Source organism: Oxyura jamaicensis, chromosome 13, assembly GCF_011077185.1.
Source record: "Oxyura jamaicensis isolate SHBP4307 breed ruddy duck chromosome 13, BPBGC_Ojam_1.0, whole genome shotgun sequence".
Classification (NCBI taxonomy): domain Eukaryota; kingdom Metazoa; phylum Chordata; class Aves; order Anseriformes; family Anatidae; genus Oxyura; species Oxyura jamaicensis.
The window spans coordinates 12605748-12628842 of record NC_048905.1 but is presented as its reverse complement, the minus strand read 5'-3'; the positions used below and the strand labels follow the sequence as shown (position 1 = coordinate 12628842).

The 23095-nt window shown below is 42.4% G+C and overlaps 1 protein-coding gene across 4 annotated transcripts in view; it reads left to right on the top strand.

Moving 5' to 3' along the window:
• Positions 1 to 23095, top strand: part of GRIA1 (glutamate ionotropic receptor AMPA type subunit 1) — a 129534-nt gene that overhangs the window by 86866 nt on the left and 19573 nt on the right. For all 4 annotated transcript variants that reach the window (XR_004754365.1, XM_035338586.1, XM_035338584.1 and 1 more), the window contains exons 12-13: positions 17883 to 18081; positions 18608 to 18855. Coding sequence is in view for 3 of the 4 variants with exons in the window: in XM_035338586.1 (XP_035194477.1) it covers positions 17883 to 18081; positions 18608 to 18855 (447 nt within the window). In the remaining variant the exon portion in view is untranslated. The remainder of the gene's footprint in view (positions 1 to 17882; positions 18082 to 18607; positions 18856 to 23095) is intronic.

Sequence of the window (23095 nt, the reverse complement as noted above, 5' to 3'; positions counted from 1 at the left end):
CTTCTGGTGGAGTCATTTATTCTCTGTATTAATTAAAGACTGTTGTGATTAGTTTTAGGTAATTTTCCTTGGAAAAGATAGCACAATATAAGGGGGGTGATAGCACAATATAAGGAGGCTGAAAAAATGCATGAAATGCAGAAGATGTAAATCTTTGACAGAGACAAAAACAGAGATCTGTAAATAAGGTTTGGAAATACCTCCTTCCTTTTATGGAAGAGATTTTTATGGTAGAGATTTTGTCCATTACAAGAGGATTACATGTGCATTACATACACATAACCTTCATGCCTTGTTCACACAGAGGCAAAAAGATAAGAAAAAGAATTAAAAACACAGGAACTAAATATTTGGAAGCATTTTGTTATTTATTTGCCCAGGTTGTGTACCCAATAAGTAATGTCTGCAATGGCTATGGGATTTTTCTTCTGGTATGTGTATATTCATATGAGACAGGACCACAGGTGAGCCTGGGATAACACTTTTGACACTTCCAGTGTTTTATTGAGGGCAGAGGTGCTTAGAATTTGTGAGACTGGACAAGGAATACCAAGCTGTGGCTTTGTGTGCGGATCGCATGTACCTGTCACTGCCAGGAGGGCTGCTGGTGTGTTGGAGGGAGAGCATGGGGACAGGTCAAACACCAAACTGAACGATTGCTGTCATTTTTCCTCCTGTGGCTCTGAGGCACAGTGTTATGTCTGCACCACCCACACACCTGAGGTTTACATGCAACCTCATCGGACCAGGAAAGTTGCCTGTCACAGTTCAGACTAAGAACAATTTTGGCCTGGTTTGACTGAAAACAGAGGTACTGCCAGTCACAAGAATGAATCTGCAGGCAATATATGCATTTTCTGCATTCACATGCCATGGTGACAACAGAAGTGATGTTCTGATAAAAGCAGACAGCAAAGATGCCTTTTGTTTTCTTTCCCCCCCTCCATTTTTTTTCTGCTTTGTTTTCCTTCCCTCCAAAGGAAATTTGAACAGAGAGATGTGTTGCGGGTGAATGCAGTTGATAGGAGTTAATTTCCCAGATGCTGAGATGGCATCAGAACTCGGGGGACAAGAAGTAGGCACGACTGTCAGCAAGCGGAGATAACAGCGTGCAGCTCAGCGCTGCTCCCACGGGATGGCGGGGAGGCCAGGCACCAGCTTGTTGGCCATCAGATGCCAATTTATCCAAATATTAATGAGCTTGTGGTAGCAGGGAAATAAGAGCTTGCGGGGCATTTTGATAGTGACAGCTTTTATGATTATGTTTTATCATCTGATCATTGATTAGTAGGGGTGTAGCAGGAGCACTCAGAAAATCTTCCCTGCAGAGGGAATTTCAACTTTATTGCTGTCTTGTAACACAGCCCCATGTGTTAGGATCAGGCTATTAACATTTTTTTTTTCTCATTGCTGTTTTTGTCATCATTATTACTCTTATTTAGGAAAGAAAATGTCTTCCTTTGGGGAGATTTCTATAGCCAGTTTCAGCTCCAAAGAGGAGTTTGTATAGGTGAAAAGCTGAGGCTTTGTGGAACAGCAATTTCTGAAACATCTTTAATAAAAAAAAAAAGTCTCAGGGAAAATCAGTGATTTTGATCCAAATAACAAGATTTGCTCTAGCTAAACAACATGCTTTGAATCACCATTTCAAAGTATTGTTTTATTTTGCTTTGAAAATGGAAATGAAAATGATAGTGTCATTATTACTTTCATGTTGTTAATTTGATCATCTTGATAATGAAAATCCCAATGTCATTGGAATCTATACTTTAACATGGAGCAGAAAAGTGCTTTCTGACTACAAATATTTGCAAGAGGAGAGAATTTGAAAACTGAAGTATGGGAATTATTATAACTCCCTGTACTCTGAGTACTGCTCCTTGTGATGGTTGCAGGTGGAGAGGAATATTTCTGTGAAATGTGAAAGCAAGGAGGAAGCAGGAGGGTGAGAATTTCTGTAGGATGTTGTTGTACAGAAAGGCTCCGAGTGCGCTCCATCTTTCACATGTATTTTTCACAAGAACCTGGTGCAGGATTTCTGTGACACATCACTTAGAAATGAGTACTTGGTAGAACGACTTGGTGGGCAGGTGAAGATCTGCTCTATTCCAATATATTTCCTATATGGTTGCTTCTAAACTTATCACTATAATCTCTCAGCATCTCCCCAGTAATGTATTAATCAACATAAATAGCTTCTGTTATGCATCTGTTCTGTCATTCTCTCCCCAGCAGAAAGGAGCAAGTGCAGGGGTGTATTTTGTTTTTGTAGAGGTTTTGGTTTGTTTATTTCAGTTTTGTTTTGGGAAGGAGTAGGGGAAATTTGTCTGGAGGTTTTTTTTGCAGAGCATATTTTTTTTCAAGTGCATATGCCACTATGTATTTGTCATAAAAAAAAAAAAAAAAAGGAAGATCAAAACCGCAAGACAAATCACTCAGCACAGCAGGTGGTGAGGTTTGCAGCAACTCCTTGCTCTTGTAAAAGTTCATTCCTCAGTCTCAGACCAGTCCCCGGGGAACTTCAGTCCCCCACTGAGACCAAAATTTGCTTTTGAAGGAAAACTCTGTCCTTTTTAAGGACAGACTTACTAGCCAGAACTTTAATTAGCCTTTTAAGTATGCTCGTCACAAACTGCCAAACACTTTGAAGATACGCTGTGAATTTGATGACCTGCAGATAGCCAAGACAGAGCATATCTATGGGTTATGTGCTCATAGTCTCTTCTCCTGCAGAGTGAAGTTTCTGGGGAAGAGGTCAACTGGTGTCCCTTAAGCTCTGAAGCTTTCACGTCTAAGTGTAGTCTGAATGAGCGTGACAAAGCCCATGCAGTGACCACTCGTGGAAGGTCCCAGCCATAGCCGATGGCAGTCTGTGTTGTGCCTTTGGAGGCTGCAACATGCTCATGGGCAAGGAATCCACGCAAATGAGTCCAAAAAGAGCCTGGGAACTCTCTGAAGTTTCCCACTGGAGTGTGCGATCCCCCTTCTGTACCAGCACTTGACAGGTGATGTGGTTCAGTCCTTACAACATAGAGTAAATTCCTCTGTTTGAGGTGAGATGTTCCCTGTAATTGCCCTTAAAAATCTTTGTTTTCAAAGTATTGACTGAAACATAGTAGAATGGGGGAAAAGCTACATTTTGGAGTTGTGAGTGGTTTCACATATACAGTAGCAGGCAGAAATCAGTGAAGTCTGAAAAGGGCTATAAACCATTAGGCTGTGCAAAGTGCCACCTTAACTTCAAAAAACAGACATGAAATTGCAAAAGCACTCATTAAATGTGAAATACAGACCCAGAAAAGAGATTCTCAGAGCAAGCGTCAGAGGTAATAAATAACCCGCGGCCAATAGCAAGAGCCTGCAGCAAGAGAAATGTGAAGTAAATATGACTCATATTGTACCATTTTTCAGAAATGTAATTTGATAAATTGTGTTCAGAGCTTAAAATAACCCTGGTGTGTAGCAGCTGTGGAGAGTGGGACCTCACTAACATCCAGTCCACTGCTGCCTTTCCTCGCTCAGGACAGACCTGAGACCACCGAGGAGGAGACTGGGTGACATCTGGGCTTCCAGACCTCCTCTGAGGCAGAAAGAAGCATTGAATTTTTCACCTGCCCCATCATTTCCTCCAGAATGAATTATTTGATTGTAGTGAAACGGATAAAAAAAGCAGCGAGCAAAATATATATTTCTGCTCGCAGCTTCCAAGCTTGATCTTCTATTTTTTATCTCAAAAGGCGTTGCTTCATATGGCTTGAGCCCAAAAGAGACTTCCTGTATATTAAAGACTATCAAATTTAATCCAGTTACCCTTTCTTTAACTCAGAAAACTTATGTATGACTGAAGTTAAATACATTTGGTTAAAATATGTCTTCCGGAAAGGCATTTGTTCTTCCTTTGAAGATACCATGAGATAGAATGTGCACGGTTTTGACCAAATGACTATAGGAGTCTTGTCCCCGGTGGAGTTTGACAGAAAGATAAATATCACACAGTGTCACCCAACAAATAGAGCCATCCTTCGTGCCATGTTAGAGGAAAATTAAACAGACATTTCCAAAAATAAAAAGGCTTCGTGAGAGCATTCTTTATATTGTGCTGTGGGAGTGAAACGTGTATATTTTAGATTCCGTTCACAACATAACACGAGTAGAAGGGATACGTGTAGTTGTGTAATGACACAATAAGGTGTCATGTCACGAAACCTGCTTGAAATTGCTCATTATAATTGCTCATTATATTGAGAACAGAGCTGGAGTTACCCTGGTCAGCCTGAGTTGGAAGGGAAAAGAAAAATGAAGCTTTCATCACAGCCTGGGGCTGGGAGAGAGCCAGGCTTGCGAGGGGGCATTTTGAGAGCACCAGCAGGGATCCAGGAGCAGGAGGAATTTCTGTGCTGGCTGATCCCTGCGAGGTGGGTGTTTACTGTGCACAAGGAGACAAGGTGCAGGATGCGATCCACCCTTCAGCTGGCTGGAGATAAGAGTGAAATGAGACCTAAATTGTCTGCAGAGCCCAGACCTGGAGCCGGCACAGGGTGCGGAGGGAACGTGCTGCTTAGGGTTGTCTGCTGGAAGGGGTGATGAATGAGAGCGCTCGGGGGTGGGAAGGAGAGATACAAATGCTGGCTGCTATCCAGTCAATAGATACCATCTATTATTTATACGTATCTTGTGGACATCGTTATTTGTTTTTAGTGACAAGGAAACACTGCACTCTGGCTGATCTATAGCAGTGTGCAGCCAGGCTTACATTTCACTGCAGCTTCTTCTGCAGGCACTCTGGTGCTCTCAGTCATAGCGGGATGTCTGTGGAAGAGCAAATGCAGTATTTATTATGTACCTGTAATTAATGCTGAACACTTTCCTCTGGTATTTTTCCTGTTTATTTACATTACTTTTTAGATCAATTGAAAAAAAATCACAGGAGACATCAGCCACAGAGCTGGTGGAAATAACAGTAAAATTGCACTACAAGTTGTTGATGTTTTTTTCTAATCTATCCTCCGGAGATTTTGAAAAATAGCAGCACTTTCAAATTTCATCAAGATGTTCCTAGTACTGAAGGATTTTATTCAGTTCTAGAGAAGATCTAAATCAGAAATTGGTTAGGACAAATAGTTTTTTTCTTTTTTCTTTTTTTTTTTTTTGGTGAGAGGTTTCATTTGGATTGTTTCAAGGGAATTATTTCCGTTCTGTTCTTTGTTAACTAACTTTCGCAGTGTAGTTATTTTGTTAAAAATGAGAATTAGGGAAATTAGAACCAAGGGCATTTAGCAATTAGAAGGATTTTAATTCCTTTCTGAAATGAATATTAGGTCTGGGTTTTTATTTGGCAACTCTTCAGATTCAGTAGGCATCTTCCCTGACAGCCCAAGCATCTGCCTGCCTTTTTGGCCTGATGCACACTTCTGATGCCATCTTTGCAGTACCCATTATAACCTTAAACAAGATGTTACATGTCCTGGAGAGAGTCCCTGGAGAGCTGTGCAAATTCTCCCAAAACAAGAGTCCTACAAGCAACCGGGAAGGGTTTGTGCTTTTTTTTTTTTTTTTTTTCTAATTTATTTTGCCTTGCACCTTTTACATGGGAAGGTCAAGGGGCTGACAGTTTTTCAGATGTGAGCATATGTGGGCAGAAAAAGGAGGAGGTGAGCATTGCTGGTACCATTCCCGGCAGGCAGGCAGCGTCAGCAGGAGCAGAGGTCACTGGCAGGGCTTGCTAAAGCCTCTCTGGAGACATGGGAGATGATGATTTTATTGCTTGCTTCTTTATACAAGCCAGGATGGCAACCACCATTTGGATTCGCTGTGCAGTCTCAAAGCAAAGGGTACATTTTTCAAAGAAGGAAGAGGCAGTTTGTCCTTTCCTTGGGGAGCACAAGCAATTTGCAGTTCATGTGGGGCTGCCCTGGGGACAAGGTTGGTTTAGCATCCCTCCTATTCCTGCCTCAATGTGGGGTGAATCTGGAAAACTTGGAGGCTTGTCCATGGGGAAAAAGCTCAGGACCATTTATTTTTGGCAGTTTGCTTGAACTGGTGGGCTAATGTTGGTCTTTAAGAATAAAAGTAAAAAAATAGGATTTCAGTTTCTGGAGAAGCCTTCTTTTCTTTTAAAAGTGTACCAAATGATTTTGCAATTATCTCTACCTGGCAGAGTTAATTATGTCCAGGGAGAGGAAATTCAGGTCACAGGGTAAGAGCAGTATTTGCAAATCACCAGAACTGATGACCACACTTATTTCTGAAATGCACTTAACCAGGGAAAGTGACTCACCAGAGGAGCAGCTTGACAAATTGCACAATATCTATCTAAACAGGCCCCTTCGGAGCTTGCGCAATTCCATGGCAACCAAAATGTGGCAGCCAGGGGAAAATGGAAATTCTTTCAAAATAGTCATCCTTGCTATCCTCTATTTCATTTGGGAAAATGCTGAAGGATACAGAGGTCTCAGAAGAAAGAAATGCTTAAGTAACAGAATATTGTTGGTAAAATGCAATTTCATCTGTAAAAGAAAAAATGAATCTCTCGGATTTCCACGCTCTACCATCTGAGAATTTCTAAATGCAGCAGAGGAAATGAATGTTTCCTCCAATGATCTGTACAGCAGTACCTTGGGATGGGTTCACTCTCAGACACATCTAGTTGCTCTTGCACGACTCTCACTTCAAGCTTCTGCCATTGAGGTTGCTGGGGGACAGCAAGAAAATAGCAGAAAGTCACCTCAGTGAGTGACAGATTTACTAATCTTTCCACCAGCTGTATTTGAAATGAAAAGTCAAACACTTGACTCAAAAGCAGACTTATTAAGCTAAAAATGTATTTGCCATCTCTTTTTTTAGGACTAAATAAATGTTTCTGATATTTTCTACTGTGAACAAAAGAAAAAATAGTGGGGAAACAAGTGCACTGGCATTTTTTTCAGTCTATTGGGAAATGTTATTAGAACATCTCTGATGTGGAAATAGCATGTGCTACTTGTGTGTCAAGTGCCACACACTGACTCAGGATCATGAGTGGTGCTATCATTTGTATGGGTGCTTGAGATTCATAGCCTTCTCCATGACTCCAGCAGGAGAACCTTAGAGCCTCCAAGGACTCCTATTACACTGTGCTCCCACTTGCTGATTTTCAATCAATAACAGAAACACGCTTTCTCTTTTCATTTTCTTCCCTCTTCATAACCTGTTATCCCCGAGCATTCGGCTCAGCTGGGGCCTGACATTCTCCAAGCTGCCATCAAGACTGTGCATGGTTGCGTCTTCCTCGTACCTAGGTAGATTGCCAAGTGTTTTTGTGAAAGGATAGGGGTTGTGAGGAGCTCAATGACCTCCATCTCCCTGAAGTGGTGTCCTTTGCAAAGCCGCCTGTAACACCCTGCTTTAATGCTGGCACTCAGGAAAAATGCTGTAGCTAAGATGGGAAGCCCTGAGTGTGTTTTCACAGGGAAGCCCTGTGATGAGTTTAAATAACTCATCCATATGCTGTACATAACTTTTGTCAGCACTAAGATATCATCTGCACACTGTCTGGATACAGTCAAATGAGCATTGTGCTCCTTGAATGAAATTGTTCTGGCTCACACCACACTGAACATCTACAGCTGCTCCTTGCTGGATTAATTCCCTGGAGCTGGCCAAAACCTCTTGGCCTTCAACTGAAAGGCTCAGAGTAGTTACCATATTCCACTGGGTTTGGGGATTTTTGTACTAGTTTTGCTTTTGTCCCAGATTTCATCCCAACTACCTATCCTGGTTACTAGGGTAGCACCACACACCCTTTTTGCAATAAGTTCAGGAATGTGTATATACAGCAAACCATGTTCATTGCAACATCCCGAACAGTGAGCAAGAAAGGACAAATTTATAGAAAGAAGTGCTGTTTTGTTCATGTGAAGGGTGTGATGAAACTCAGTAATTGGAAAAAGCAATGTAATTTCCAGAGAAAAAAGAGACAGAAATAGAAAGGAGAATTAAGGTTTGATTAAAGCCACGTGGAGCTGACCTGGATGGACATATTCTATAAAATATTTTTTGCTCAGTTCTTGAACAAATGTTCTCTGGAGAGGACAATAGGGTTTTAGAAGAGCTCCCTGCTGTGTCTGGGGGTGCTGCATGCCAGGAAGGAGGTGAACTGTAAAGATGGGAAAAGTTTAAAACAAATGGACAAATTATGAAAATTTACCCACATGTAAACAGACCAGGAACAACACAGTCTCTGGTTTCACAAACTGTTTGGGCACATATGCAGTTTAAATATTAAGAAAAATTCAGAAGCATCCCTCTGTGAAAGCTGTTGCTTTGCTTTCTATCATTGAAGTTTCTTCTCAGAAGGTCTTGCTCCCAGTGCTAAGGCATCTGGGCTTTGTAGAGCAAACAGAGTTACACAAAAAGTTCCCCCACCTCGTTCTCTCATCTTCCTTCATTCTGTTACTTTCTCTGTTTCAGACAAAAGCTCCAGCCAAGCAAATATCTCACCAGGGCAATTTGAGTTTGTTCTGGTCCAGCACAAAGGTTTCTTAGTCATTAACATTTCCACAACTGTCCTGCATGGAATAAGTCTAAATTGCTTTGTTTTCTCTAGGGATCAATGAATGCACTAGCAGGTCAAGATCTTGAGATGAGATTGTGCTGTTTGGAGTGATGAGGTGCTAAATGTCTCAATGGGACTGCTCTGCCATCTGAGACGCCAGTATGGCACAACCAGCAGGTGCTGGGGAAATGTGGGTCATGCTAACAAATAGGAACAAAAGCTTTTCTGTGCTTGGACAGAGTCTGGGGTTGAAGGAGGCACCTGTGAGGTCCTCCATGATGGTCTTTCTTCCATTTTCATGTGGACCAAAGAAACCGAGTGCCAGCCAGGTGTCACCTAACTCAAACCATCAGACAGTAGCGAAGGGCATACAGCATGTGTACGCACCTCTTTCTGTAAGCATTAACATACTTTAAGGCATTCAATCAATTTAATGAAACCATCCTGTAGTTCTCATTAATGCCTATGCAGAAGAGTTGCCGCTTACCCTTAGATCCAAAGGCTAAGCAACAATAATCCAGTCATGGTAATGATAACTAACTACTTTGATCTTCAGATAAAAGAGTCTATAAAAGTGAAAAAGTGTAACATCACCGTTATTCGAACAAACTCAAAGCATGTTATATGCACTAATGAATTCTCCTAGTGAAGTCTGATGAGAGGTAATAGGAGGCAAATACGTGAACAGAGGAGCAGAGAGGAAGAGGAGAGGAGTCTTCATATGGTTAAAGGAAAAACATCAAGAATAGTGATCCTGCATGTATCCTGCTCACTGTGGGTACACGTGAGACGTGAAGAGGGGGCCACAAGGGCCCAGATGTAGGAGTCGAGCACCCAGAATGCTCTCCCATAGGAAGAATTTTCTCCTCTCTTGTTTCTTGAAGCTCTCATAAGAAGCAAGATCTGAAGCTGCAGAGAGGCAGACTGAGGCAGGGGCCAGCTTTTCATCTCAGCAGTGTTTCTGAAGCCTTTGGGAAAAAAAAAAAAAAAAAAAAAAAAAAAAATCACCAAATGAATGTTAGCAGGTAAAAGAGAGCCAGCAGAAACACTGAGCATGTCTCTCCTTCTTAGTGTGGGAATTTTAACATTAAAAGACAGGTATTCCTGTGCTCATAAGGCTCTCCCAAAGAGCACTGGCTGGGAAGAGAGACCATACTTGTTCCCTACCACTTCTACAAGGAATATGGTATGCCCTTGTAGAAAAAAATAAAGGCTCAACATTGAAAACTGAGAAAATTACTCATCTACTATCCTGGCCAGGTATCCCATTTTAAATCAGAAATTATGAGAGAGAAAAGGAAGAGAATATTTGGGAATATTGCTCAGACTGAAACCTTCCACTGCAGAAAATACTCTCCTTGGAGAAAAGGTCTTTCTCTTCTCAGACTGGGAAATCTGAGCCAAAGACGGACCAATAAATAAATAAATAAAATTGGCCAGAAGTCTCAGGAATGGAGCTCTAAACCGTAAGCACATATAGATGGCTAAAGAAAGATCTTGGAAAAATGAAAAATGGTAACATATAATCCAAAATGTTAAATCTTTGTAAGAAAAAAAGAAAACAGCCTTTTCATCAAGCAGACTTTGTAGAAGAAGCTGAGGGAGGGCATATGAAATCTAGAAACACAGCAAAGGACATGTGCACAATAGGCCATTGTTTAAAAAGAAGGATGGCTGCTGTTAAATTCAGGGCCACCTGAGGTTGAGGAAGTTCCTTAGTAATGAATCTCCTGGGGTACTCCAGTGAGTGCTTCTGACAAAATTTTATGCTTGTCACCTTGTGAATTTTTCTCAGCAAAGCTAACATATGTCACCAAAGTGAGAAAAATACGTGAAGAGCCTTTTTACAGTGAAATTTTTGCTCAAAGGCATGATGAAAGTTGCTTTTTCCTTGTAGCAAAAGCTGGCAAAACTGCAAACAGGGATGACTTTGCCTTTCACCAGAGCTGCCGAGCAGCCCAAAGTAACTACGTGTTTCTCAGCAAGCTTCTGTCTAAACATTCATCCCTTAAACTACCCTGGTTTGCAACATGGCGAGGCACATTGTGCCGATACTTAAGAGGATCACAGTGTATTTCTTTGGGTCTATATGTTCTGCCTTTCAACCTACTCCTATATTTTCTCAGTGTTTCACCTCATCCCTCTATTCTAGCTCTTTTTTATACTTTTTTTAGCAGCCTTCTGGAAGAGTTGGGTGCATTCTCCTGCAGTTTGGGAGATAGGGATCTCAACTCAGCAGCCAGTTCTGACTGCTCAGGGATGGTAGCTCCCTCAAGCAAAGAACATAGCTCAGTTCTGCAGTTCTGCTTTGTGGGAGTGTTTTTTGTAGTATGTGTGGCCTGCTGAAGTCTAGGGGGGGCTGCTTGCCTGTTTCAGTCCATGCCTGTGTGACAGGTAGTGCTTCCAGCACCTTACTTTGCTGGTTGAGCAGGTGAGTTTCAGCAGGCTGCGTTGCTCAGCCATTGAAGGCCATAGGAGGGCACAACCTGCAGACTGCTCTTGAGCCTGTAAATTAGCTGCTGCTTAGCTGGGCCCACCTGGTGCTGCCTCTGCATGCTGGGACTGAGTGTTTCAGGACGGAGAAATGGGCACAGAAGAATGTCAGAGCCAAATTCCACCTGGTGACCAATGCTTCAGACCACCCACCCAGGTGAAGTTCATAAATGTGATTCATCCTCTTCTTCCACAGCCGGGAACTGAATTAGAGACATGAAACAAGCTACTCTGGATCTCATAAAGAGCTTCCCAAAGAACAGAAGAAGAGTTCTTGGCTGCTATTCCTCTGCTTAGGTCATTAGGTACCTCTCGCCTGTCAAAATACTAAGTGAACCCCTTGAAAACAGCACTTAGCTGCTCTATGTAGTCATGCTGATACTTTGCATCTGTCCTAACTCCGATAACTGGAGAACCACAAATGGCAAGATACATTTCTGTCTAAGCAGGAATACTCGTTTTAGAAAGAGGTTTTGCCCATTAAAGGGAAAATGCAGAAAAAATGCCAACATAGTATGCAAAAGAAGAGATGAAATGGTCCAAGGCCATTAGTTTAGATGGAAAGAAGCAATAAATAAACTGTGATTTATAATTAAAGCTTCATATGGATATATGCTCCCGTTTGAATATTCTGTATATTTGCAGGCAATATGTTCAGTTGTTGCAATATTTACCCAGCAAGTGACCTTAAGGCCCCTTTGTAAAATGGCTTCTGCTGAGATTCTGCAATCTATAATGCTTCCTTCCAGCATGTTGGTTTTGGGGGTCAGATGAGCTGGCATAGTTTGAATTAAAGCATGAGGAAGGGCAGATCTCCAGCCCACACAGAAAAGTTAAGGAGCTCTCAAGTTAGAAATGAGAAAAAGACAAACAGGAGAGATACAGCATGGGATTCCCAGTACCTGTGAACCTTCTGCCTTACCCAATCTCAGTGGTTAAAGTTACTCACAGAGAATTAAAATTTTCACCTATTACCTCTGCAGAGAAGTTGTGAGGGGAGCTGAGGAAGGAATAGTTCATTCGTAGAGCTGTTTGTAACTGCTCTCTGGACAGTCAGTGTTAAAGCCCAGTATTGCAGCTGGGACTCCAGACTCTTGTACCAGGTGGTAGGATTCAATAATGTGTAAATGTAAGCTAACAGGGGCAAGAAAAATTAATAATACAGCACAGACAGAGAAACATGCATTATTATCACTCCAATCTCATGACAAACGGTAGCTCATTCGAATCTCTGTAGCACAGCAGATCATAAGAGGACAAGAGTTTTGCACCATGTATGTGATGAATGCACCAAGAGCTGTTCCCAGCTCCATATCCCCACAGTAAGTTCACATGTCCATGACTATTCACAGACTTTTCAAGTAAATCTGGCGTTCATGTCAGGGTCAGAGATAAAACAGTGAGACCAGTCATTCTAGATGGTACGTGACACACAGAAAAAACTCAGCTCATTTACATTGATGGAGCTTAATGCTGAAAATATGTTTAAAATAAGAACAAAATGGGAGCAAAATATTTTCAGCTAATCCACTACCGAGTCAGCCCTCAGACAGAGCCATGAAATTATCTAGAGTCAGTATCAAATTAGCAAAGTAGTGTTGGAGATCAGAGGATCTGTGTGGGTAGAAGACCAAAAGTGGATTTGACCCACAATCAACAGAACAAGCATACAGGAGCTTTTCTTTCCACAGTTTTGCATAAATTCATTCAGTGACAAATATGTCAGTTAACTAAGTGAGTCTTTATTAGAATAGAATTTAACAGCAAATCTGGGAAATCCTCCCAAAGAAACTATGGCTTTAGATTCCCAGATTTGCGTTTCTAATTAAAATGCTGTCAGTTTAGGTGTAATTCTCCATGCGAAATGGATTTGGTAAGGGGGAGGGGAGATGTGGGAGAGAACCAAGATGCAGTTTTCCAATGACATTTACTTTGTATATTTTTTTATTATAGTGTTAATGTTTTTGTAAAAATGCATGATGCTTCTTCTAACAAGATGGCAAAGCAGAGGCAAACTCCTGTCGGTTTTTCATACCTTGTGCAAGGGATAAGATCAAAGAGCAAATTGTTTGATCAAGGATTGTATTTTGTTTTAAGAAATAAGAGATTATAGCTGCATGATTTTCTTTTTTTCTGTGAAGAATCCATCAATGCTAACACTAAAACATTACAAAACAATCACTGCACAAGAACAAAGGGAACTCACATTTGCTTTCTACTGGCAAAATGCAGTTGCTTTTGTAAGGACCGAAGGGAAAAAAAAAAAAAAAAAAAAAAAAAAAAGCGTTGCCTAAGTGAGAAAATCGAAATGATTAATTTCAGCTGGGTCATTTGCTGTATTTCCATTAGACAGATATAAAATAATACATTCCAGAATTACCTTCTAAATGATATGTGTGGTAGGTAAGACTCTAATGTATTATAAAAGCTGAAAGAAGAGTATTTGTAATGAGAAAGCAGAAACAAAATTGTTTACTATGTCAAAATTATACCTTTTAGCCCTTCAGAAATGAAACAGTAAGTGATAGAAAAATGCAAAGCTTGGATGGACCCAAGCCAATCATTTTCAGAATGCTACTTTTAGAGGACTTTTGTGCCCATTATCTTTTCATTCTAATTGTGAATATTAAGGTTTAATTTACAATTTCAGAATTCTCCAAGGCACTGAAATTCTGGTTCCCAACCAGCTGTAATTTTAAGTAGATTGGGTAACGAGGGCAGAGTATTTACTACCTACTTCTGCAAGAGTGATGTTGGAAAGGAGCACCCTGCTCCTGTTACTGTTCTGTGAGGGGCAGGCAGGCCCCCATGCCTGGGAGAGGAAGGGCGGATGATTAGGACAAATTCAAATGTCAAAACTATGGCATATCTTTAAAGTACTAACCAGTGTGCTCCATCTCACCTTAGCTCTGCAGAGGACTGAGGCATTAACTTGTTTCCACATTGCAGAGAGCTGATTGCCTCCGTGTTACACTTGGGCAGGTACGGGGATATGTAAATTCTCAGTGCAGGAGGATTTAAACCCCATACTGCCCATTAGAGAAGAGAAACGAACTTTGCTAGGGCTCGAGATGTAGAACATTTGTAACCGTGGAAGGTCATTTTCTGTTTCCCAGCTGTGGAGTGAGATTTTCAAAACCTCAAAGTGACCTAAAAGTACAAGGTATATCTACTCCTCTGCAACTGCTGTTATTAGAGCATAAACATAACTCCAAGTCCCCCTGGCTTTTGACCAGAATTTTAGCTCCCAAGTTTTCAAGTGACTTCCAGAAATGGAACATTATCTCCTAAATTACAAAGGCACTTCTGCAAATGTGTCCCTGGATAGTAGCACTGCTGCTGTCCTGCATGGTGTACAGAAGTAGCAGAACAAGGCAGTAATGGATATTGTCTTTCCAATCACTTACTTTTGGTAAGCAGCAGTGGGCATTGGCTCAAAATCTGAATGGGCAATGTGGTTATCCAGAGAAATCCAGTCCTGTTCAACCTGTGTTCACTGCTACTGAGCCACAGAGATGCTGTATGGGATCGCATCTGCTTGTGCCATGTTTCCTTGTGACTATTATCATACATCCTATTGTACAGCAGTAGCCTCCAGGAGACTCCCTCGCCAGCCAGAGCTCCTTTGTGTTAGATGCTGCACCACCGCGGAGCAAAAGGACGATGTCCTGAAGAGCCCATATGCTAAGTGATTTCTCTGCTGTGTGTTTACAGCAGTTTAGATTCACAGCTTCTAGCTCTAAGTCAGTCTAGCAACAAGGGCTAACATTGCCCATTAGCAGTGTCTGCAGCACAGTATCATGCAGATGAAGCCCTAGCCATGCTGGCAGTCGCAGCAAGCTGTTTATCTCCTCTCCCTTCCTCTGCTGTCTGTGCAGTTGAGCACTCACCTACTCACAGCACCTCATTTAATGAGGAGAAATGACCAGCACGAGCAGCATACGCAGCCCAAATGAGACCAGTGCATGATACGGACACACATCCCATCCCAGCTTGCTCCCATGGGAAAGAAGCTTCTACCCCCTCTCCCTCTTTCCCCAGCCCTTCTTGAAGCCTCCCAGTCTGAATACGCCATAGTTACTTTTTCATGCTGTCACCACCAGGTGCGGAGCTGGGAAGCATAAGCCATCTGCAGCTGACAGCAGGCAGCCCCCGTGGGATAAGCCAGTAATGAATACTGCTCGGATGCCGAGGGTCTAGAGGCAGGAATCCGGCTGACTGCCGCTGAAGGGATTGAAACAAGTCACAGAAATATCCCAGCTTCGTCAGGAAGGAAAGGCTGTATAATTTGCAGCTGGAGATGAATGTGATTATTTGCCATGCAAATGGATTTTGCCAGCTCAAAGTGGCCTTCATCAGCAGAGATTGTTGTATTTGACATTATCCGGTTACTTTTGTTTAATGCCTCTGCCTTTTCTGAGCGCTTCCTTCCCTAAGCACACATCATCCAGACTAATTAGAGACAGGTATTTTTTTCCTCTTCCCCATCAATCTGAAGACATGTGAGCTGAATCCATAGCTGCCTCCCTCTCCAATCCCTCTCCAAATCTGAAACGAAAGGTAAATATGTTTGTGCTGACAGTCGGCACTCTGAGTATTCTCCACAGATGGTAAGCATGGTGGTGACATTTATCTCCTCTAACTTCAGCTTCTTAAAAATGTACTGTCTTGTCCAATTTAGTGATCCCAATTCCTTCAAAACTCATTAGAGAGGGAAGTTACCAGAGAAACCTCCTCTCTACCTGAGATAGATGGGGTGAATCACACCTGGAGGTCCCCGTTCATCTCATGGGTTGTTTGGTGAGTACGCCTCTCCTGGAGAGTTGAAGGTGGGGTAGAAGGACAGTGCCCATCTTCCAGCTTTTCCATGGGATCCAGCACTGCCACAACAAACCTCCAATCCCCCTCTCTGTCTGGCAGTGAAGGGGAGGCATAACAAGAAATTAAGCTGAAATTAGGGACCATCAGTCTGGTCGTCAGTGTTGCTGCAGTTGCCAGCTAAGGAGGAGGTTTGCATGAGACACTGCAGGAGAGGGTAACAAGCATATGGCTGATAGTTGGAAACTGTAGACCTGAAGAAATATTTCCATAACTGTCTTTCCTTTTAAGATGTGGGTGGTTAGGAAAATAATTTGTAAGCTCTCTGTAGTATCACCTTGGAGATAGGTCCTGTAGACTATCTGGAAAGAGCTTTAGGAGTGGATCCTTCAAAGTCATTCACTGCATTTAGGTTTATGGTGAGATGGACTTTGCTGTCTGGACTCTGAAATGTCCATGGAAGAAGTAAGCAGAGGGGAGGGCAGAGGCTCTGCTGCAGACGATGAAACCCCAACCCCTTTTTAACCACAGAAGTTGGTCTGTGATCGGTCTCCAGCACAATGGGGCTGAGAGCATGCATGGTGGGATGACTGATGTCCACACATGAAAATGTGTGCTTTCTGCTCTGCCCTGGGTGCTGTGAATGCACGTGTGGGAGTCCTGTCACCATGCAGTTGATGTCTGCTTTCTGCTAGGAAGTGATCTCAAAAAAATTTGACTACAAAAGTTTCAGGGTGGGTTGATCTAAGTGGGGAGATTACCCCATGTCTGGGGGAGCAGCTCCCATTGGCAGCATTTAAAACCAGACTGGACAAACTAGAAGTTTGTAATCCTGGTAAGTCTTGCAGCTGGTGAGCTATATGGGTTCAGTCTCTTTCCAGCACTAATTTCGGTGATTAGCAGTACAGGATTTTCCCTCATTGGAGCAATGGAACATGCAGGTTTGTTTGTCAAGTTGTGTTAACTCACAGTAAATCATAGCAGCTGGACCCAAGGCTTCACACAGACCCTTGCATGAGCATTCTACATGCTGACACGAGCTGGTCCAGTGCCCTTAGCTGGAATGAGATATCTCCATTTCCATTTGATGAACCGTATTTCTGGGGAGTGACTCTGGTCAGCAGAAAGGCCACACTAAGAGTTGGACTCCCACAAAGAAATGAGCAGTGTTTCTCAGGGACAAGTCCTCCCTGTTCAGCGTGGCTTTCTAAAACAGCATCATAAGTTTTCTTCTGTCTAGGACAGTGCTCTGCATTTAGAAGAGGGGAGTATAAATAATAAAGGCAGAACACATGATTTCTGACCACTCTAAAAATATCTTTTACTCCTAAAAATGCTTTGAAAAGATTTTAATAAAAACTAATGCTTGCTTGACTTATTTACCTCCATAGTTAACCAATGGTTACAGATAATTGGCCATTTGGTTGCAGCAAGTGCAAGATACTTAGATTTTAAGGCATTATTATGAACATCTTGTCTAGCCCTCTGCTGAGTACGAACCAGAACATGTCAGTAGGCAAATTATTCATTAAGGCTGTAGCTCCTCTCTGAGCTTCAATATGTCTTTTAGAAAAATGTTGAGTTTTGATTTTTAAATTTCAGGAGATGGAAATATGGTCTGTATATCTGGTGTGGTTCCATGTTGGTGTTCCTTCATGCTGTAGGTACAAGCCATAAAACAGACCTCACCAGAGCTATTGCTCTGATGGGCATTGTCATGCCCAGCTAAACCTTCCTGGTAGTTGTCTACACATTTTATTATTAATGTTATTATATACACTGAAATTAATTGAAAATCAACACAGGTTTGTTCTGTTTCTTGAGTCTTTTTTTTTTCACTGTGAATTTTTTTCTTGCTCTAATTACACTGACACCTTGAAAAATGGATTAAGAACTGAGACAGACCCTTGGCTTCCCTGGAAGTAGCTGGAGAATATGACTTCAGGTGAATGCCTGGGTAGATGATGAGCCTGCAAGAGCAAGCTGCATCTTTTAGACCTTCTCACCCTTCCTCTCTGACTCTCCCCTCTGCGCACAGGTCTCTCTCCGGCCGCATAGTCGGTGGTGTCTGGTGGTTCTTCACCTTGATCATCATATCCTCCTACACAGCTAACCTGGCTGCCTTCCTCACGGTGGAAAGGATGGTTTCTCCCATCGAGAGTGCCGAGGACTTGGCCAAGCAGACGGAAATCGCCTATGGGACCCTGGAAGCTGGTTCCACTAAAGAGTTTTTTAGGGTAAAAAAGGAAACTTTAATGCAAACATTTTTCTTAGCCCCTTGTTTGGCAAGTCTTCCAGAAATGTCCTCTCTCGCCTCAGCCCAGATCTGTTTTCTCTCTTCCTTACCATTACCATGTCAGGACCTTCTGAGTTGCCCCTAGGACAGCAAAAATCCAGTTTTCCCATGGCTGCTCAGAAGGCTGGCAGTGTCTCCAGCATGTGATATTCTGCAACTGTAAATAAAAATGTGGAATATCCATGTGCTTCCCCACATTACAGACATCTCCTGACTTCCAACCTGGTTTGCCCTTGGTAAATCAGTAAAACCACTTGCCATACACAAATATCCTAGCCTTCCTGTGGCTAGGTAATGATCTGGGCCCTGGTACAGGAAATGGCCAGAGGTTCATTAACATCCCGTTACCTTGTTTGTCTTCCTTGTCCCATCCGGTATGTGGGTAAGTGTTCAGTCACACCTGGAAATCTGAGCTGGCACCCAGGCCCCTGTTAACACTTCTGTTGGGTTTCTGCTGTCCTATGCAGCGATCCAAAATAGCAGTGTTTGAGAAGATGTGGACATACATGAAGTCAGCCGAGCCTTCTGTTTTTGTGAGGACGACAGAAGAGGGGATGATCCGGGTGAGGAAGTCAAAAGGGAAGTATGCCTACCTCTTGGAGTCCACCATGAACGAGTACATCGAGCAGCGGAAGCCCTGTGACACCATGAAGGTGGGAGGTAACTTGGACTCCAAAGGCTATGGCATTGCAACGCCGAAGGGGTCTGCACTGAGGTAAGTAGCTTGGATTCACTTTCCTTTGCCAGCCCACCCAGCAAATCAATGTATGCACACAGTTCAATCTCCATTGCCATGTTAATCACAAAAGCTTTGGGCAAGGAGGTGGGGGAGGTGGAGGGAAGAGGGTACAAACACTCAGCGTGATGTGCTGGGAGGTAAAACGCCCAGATCCCATTGAGCAGCAATGGGAGCATCTAATCATACAAGCCTTGCATTTAGAAACTGGATCTTGACTGATCCACTTAATATGAATGTTTCTGTTGTATTAGGTGATGGCAGGGGGGCTGCTGTGGTGTACCCATTGGTTTCACAGAGCATTATTTGGAAGAGGTGCTCATTCTGTGCCATGTGAAATGCACAGCTTTGCAGAGTATGGTATTACCCTGGCTTGGATCCATCCTTGCAGAGGGAGCTCTGAAGGGGAAAACATTTTGGTGTTTCCTAAGAGGAATTGCTACTTGGGAAGGGTGGGAAGCCAGCTTTGAGAAAGTCCTGCAAAAGTTGCACATTTTCATTCACCAAATAATTCAGTCAGATTTTGGCAAGCACCAAATTTAAGGTAAATCCAAAGGGCACAAACCCTGCGTTTCTGAGCCTAGACCTGCAGCTGTCACATGCCTTTGCTAATTATCAGGTAAACTATCTTCAGAGAACTTCCCTTAAAAAGAACACTGAAAAAGTACGTACCCAGATCTGAGCTAATAACAGAGCTTGGGCACTGTACACAGCCATACGCCTTCTAGACACGAGCTGGCCACCTGCAAAATGCATCATGCAAATCTACCTGCTCACAGCAGCATTACCACAATCTGCAAATCTGCATGGGATCCTCGTTGTGGTATGGTTCCTTTCAGCAGTGTCCATGCAAATTATTCATGTTACACTCATGAAGAATAGTAATTATAAGTACTCTGATTGATGCTCCAGCTGAACTAATTATTTATTAAACATAGTTTGATCAAAATATTTTGACCAGAGTAGTATGTGTGGCCTTATACTTGACTGCTGATATAACCTAATGCAGAGGCATGGTCTCTGGAGTACTAACAACTAGTTGAGCCTTTGCTGATGAATTTAGCTGGTCACACAGCTCGTGAGCCAAGACTAGCCCAAAGAATCAAAGCCATAACAACTGGTAGTGGCTTAGGCCTGAGGATTTTGGCTACTACATTTATTAAGTCAGGTCAAATTGGATTCAGCACTTAACATAACAGCAGTCGCTGTAAGTATCTTTAGAGAAGCTCATGAATGCAGTGCAGGTGGTCAGAAGGCAACTCTTGCATCCAGTGTGGTTCAGGCTCTGAAGTGCCTTGGGGCCCTCTAAAGAAGGTGGATTTTTTCTCACAGCTTTGAGATGTTCTCCATCACACTCACACCATTGTTTGTTTTCTGTCTTGCAAATATGGAAATTAGGATGCAGGTCTAATTCTATTTATTTATTTTTTTAACAGCAATCTTGTATCCTAATTTTGGTATTATAAAAACAAACAAACTGGAACATCCTACCTGTCTTGTAATTTGTTGGCATATGAAGGAGCCATTTATCATACTTCTAAGAGCAATAAGAAAAAAAGAAAAAGAAAAGGAAAAATGAAAGAAAGAAAAGTGCATCAATCATTATAATTTTGCAGCTCCAAACATCCCTCTGCTAGGCATGATTCCAAAAATTCCTAACATTTATTTTTATTTCCTCTTTTTCATCCCAACTGCATGTAGAACGAATTTCTTATGGGCCTAATGGCAAAGGAGGAATGCTTTATTTCCCATTCTATGGTGTTTCTTTGGAACAGTTGCTGTCAATTTTTGTCCCATCATGTTTGTTTTGTTCCTGTTGTTTTAAATGTTTTAATCCTAGTAGTTCCCTACAGTCTTCATGTAGTGTCTGTTATCCCTTTGGCGTTGTGCACGTGAGAGATTGCCCTGAGCAAGGTGACATTCATGAGGCATCTGCATAGCACAGTCAGCACATCTCCTTTTCAGGCTTCATCTTCACTCACATCTATCCACAGAGTAAAAGCTCTGAGCCAGGTTTGTAGTTACATGTGAGCCAGGCCTAACTTGGATTGGGTTTGTTCTAGAAGCTGAGCTGCATTCTGATTTTTGCTGCTACACTTCACTTCTGAAGATAGGCAGGTTTTCCTCATTTTGGTATAGATGATTAGGAAAAGGTCCTAGAGAGATGCTAAATGAGAGTTCACCTCTGTGTTTTGTTGTTTGTTTTTTTTTTTCTGCTTGGGATCAAAATGCCAGGATATTGCCACTGATGAATGAAAAGAAGGTTGAAAATCCAAAAGTAATTATATGTGTTGTAGCATCCCTCCCAGGATATCAGTTAGTTCTCTTGGACTGCTAAAAGAGCTTGTTTCCTCCTAGGTGAATCTGGCCTGGAATATCTTTTGGTTTCCAGATGTTACAGTGTAGATGCATTTAGGCATGACTGAGAGAGGCGGTGATGGGAGGGTAGAAGTTACACCTTCCAACAGCAGCTTGTTCAAGGTGTGGTCCTGTCTCACGTGAGATGGTCATGCAGCTGCAAAACCCAACCATTTACCTGGCAGGAGCTCTTCTCCTTGCTGGACGGGTGATCAAAGAGAGGCCAAAAAGCCAAGTCATCCAAAATAGAGGAAATAAAACACAAAAAATTCAATGTGAGACTCAAGGAATTGGAAGGAGATTGAGATCTAGCGGGGGAAAGTTCTCCAGAGCAGCCAGCCTGACAGCAAAGCTCTCTAGAAACCCCATGAATGGGAGTTGGTTCTCCTCGGGTTCGGGAACAAACACAAAATGTTCTCTGTTAAAAACTCACCTCCTTCCAGGACCCCAGACCTCTAAGTCTTTCCTCAAAATACCCTCAAGATGAAGTACTGCATGTTCTGTGTATTCCCCATGGACTGAAGAGAGACACAGTTATATGAAATGCAGCCCCTCAGGATAGACAATACACCACGCTTAGCGCATGGCCCCAAAGATCATATAGCTGATACTGTGTTCAGGGAAACTAATGCATTTACTTTGTTAACAACTTGTACCCACATAAAAGCTGCAATGTATTTTGGCTCATTAGTTAACTAATCTTTTGCAGATGGTTCAGACATTAGAATGCTAATTAACCTGTATTCTGTTTTAGAAGACAGAAATAATTGTGATTTACTCAGTGTCAGAGTCTTTCTTGAGCTACAGTCACATGTTTTCACATGTTTTCATTGGCTTAAAATGCATCCAAAGTTAGACCACAATATTGTTACAGTAAAAAAGGGGAAAATATTCAGTTCTATACCTTTGCCTTCTCTTGGACTGGTAGCGAGTTTGACTGCATCTGGATTTTGCTTTTTGAAGGCTGGATTCTGCCTGAAGGAGGCTCCCAGTCCTTGTGAAGGCTTCAGTGCTTGGATGGGATCCCAACAGGCAGAGCCTCGCAGGCTCGTGGAGGTCAGCAAATCCCTCTTGCTCACAGCCAGGCTTTTTTAGAATTGCAATGTAATAAAACAGCCCCCTTGGTGAGGATTTCATAGTGTAGTACAGAGTGCTATGTACATGAGCTGTCTGAGATGGGAGCCTCAAGGTCCTTGGCCTTTTTCAAGACCTGCTTTATTGGTATTCAGGGTCTATTGGTGGACAGTTCAGCTCTCCATCTCTTCCTTGCTTTTTAAAGCCCTCACTTTTGTGTCTCGTTGATCTTAGATTTTTTTTTCCCTTTTTTTGTGCAATGTTTACACCTGCATTGCACCTGATATCCAGGATCCAGAAACAGTGTTCACGGGCAATATGTTCAACCCACTGCTGCACGTCCTCAGGGAAGCTGCACCCTCATTGTTTGCAGCTGAAATCAGTGAGACGTATGTGAGCACATCTACAGGCAAACTGCGGCACAGTTTGGGATTTGCAGGCTATGCTAAATCCGGATCATTGGTCTTCTTTCTAAATGGCAGATTCTGTTCAGTCTCCAGACTCTTGCAATGTTTTCCATGCCTGGTGAGGTGCATGTATAAAACATTGCAGCCATCCAGAAGTCCTTGTTGTTGTCAGGTGTCTGCATTTTAATGGTGCCGCAACCATCCCATGACCTTTTGATAACATGCCAACGATATCACAGTGCACACAAGGCCATCCATAGCTGACCATAATTGTCCAAAGTGAAGGAATTCACTTCCCAAAGCATAAAAGTGTCTTAAGTCCCTGAGACATTGGGAACTCTACAACACACTTAAGGGAGGGAATCCAGAGCTCAAAATCA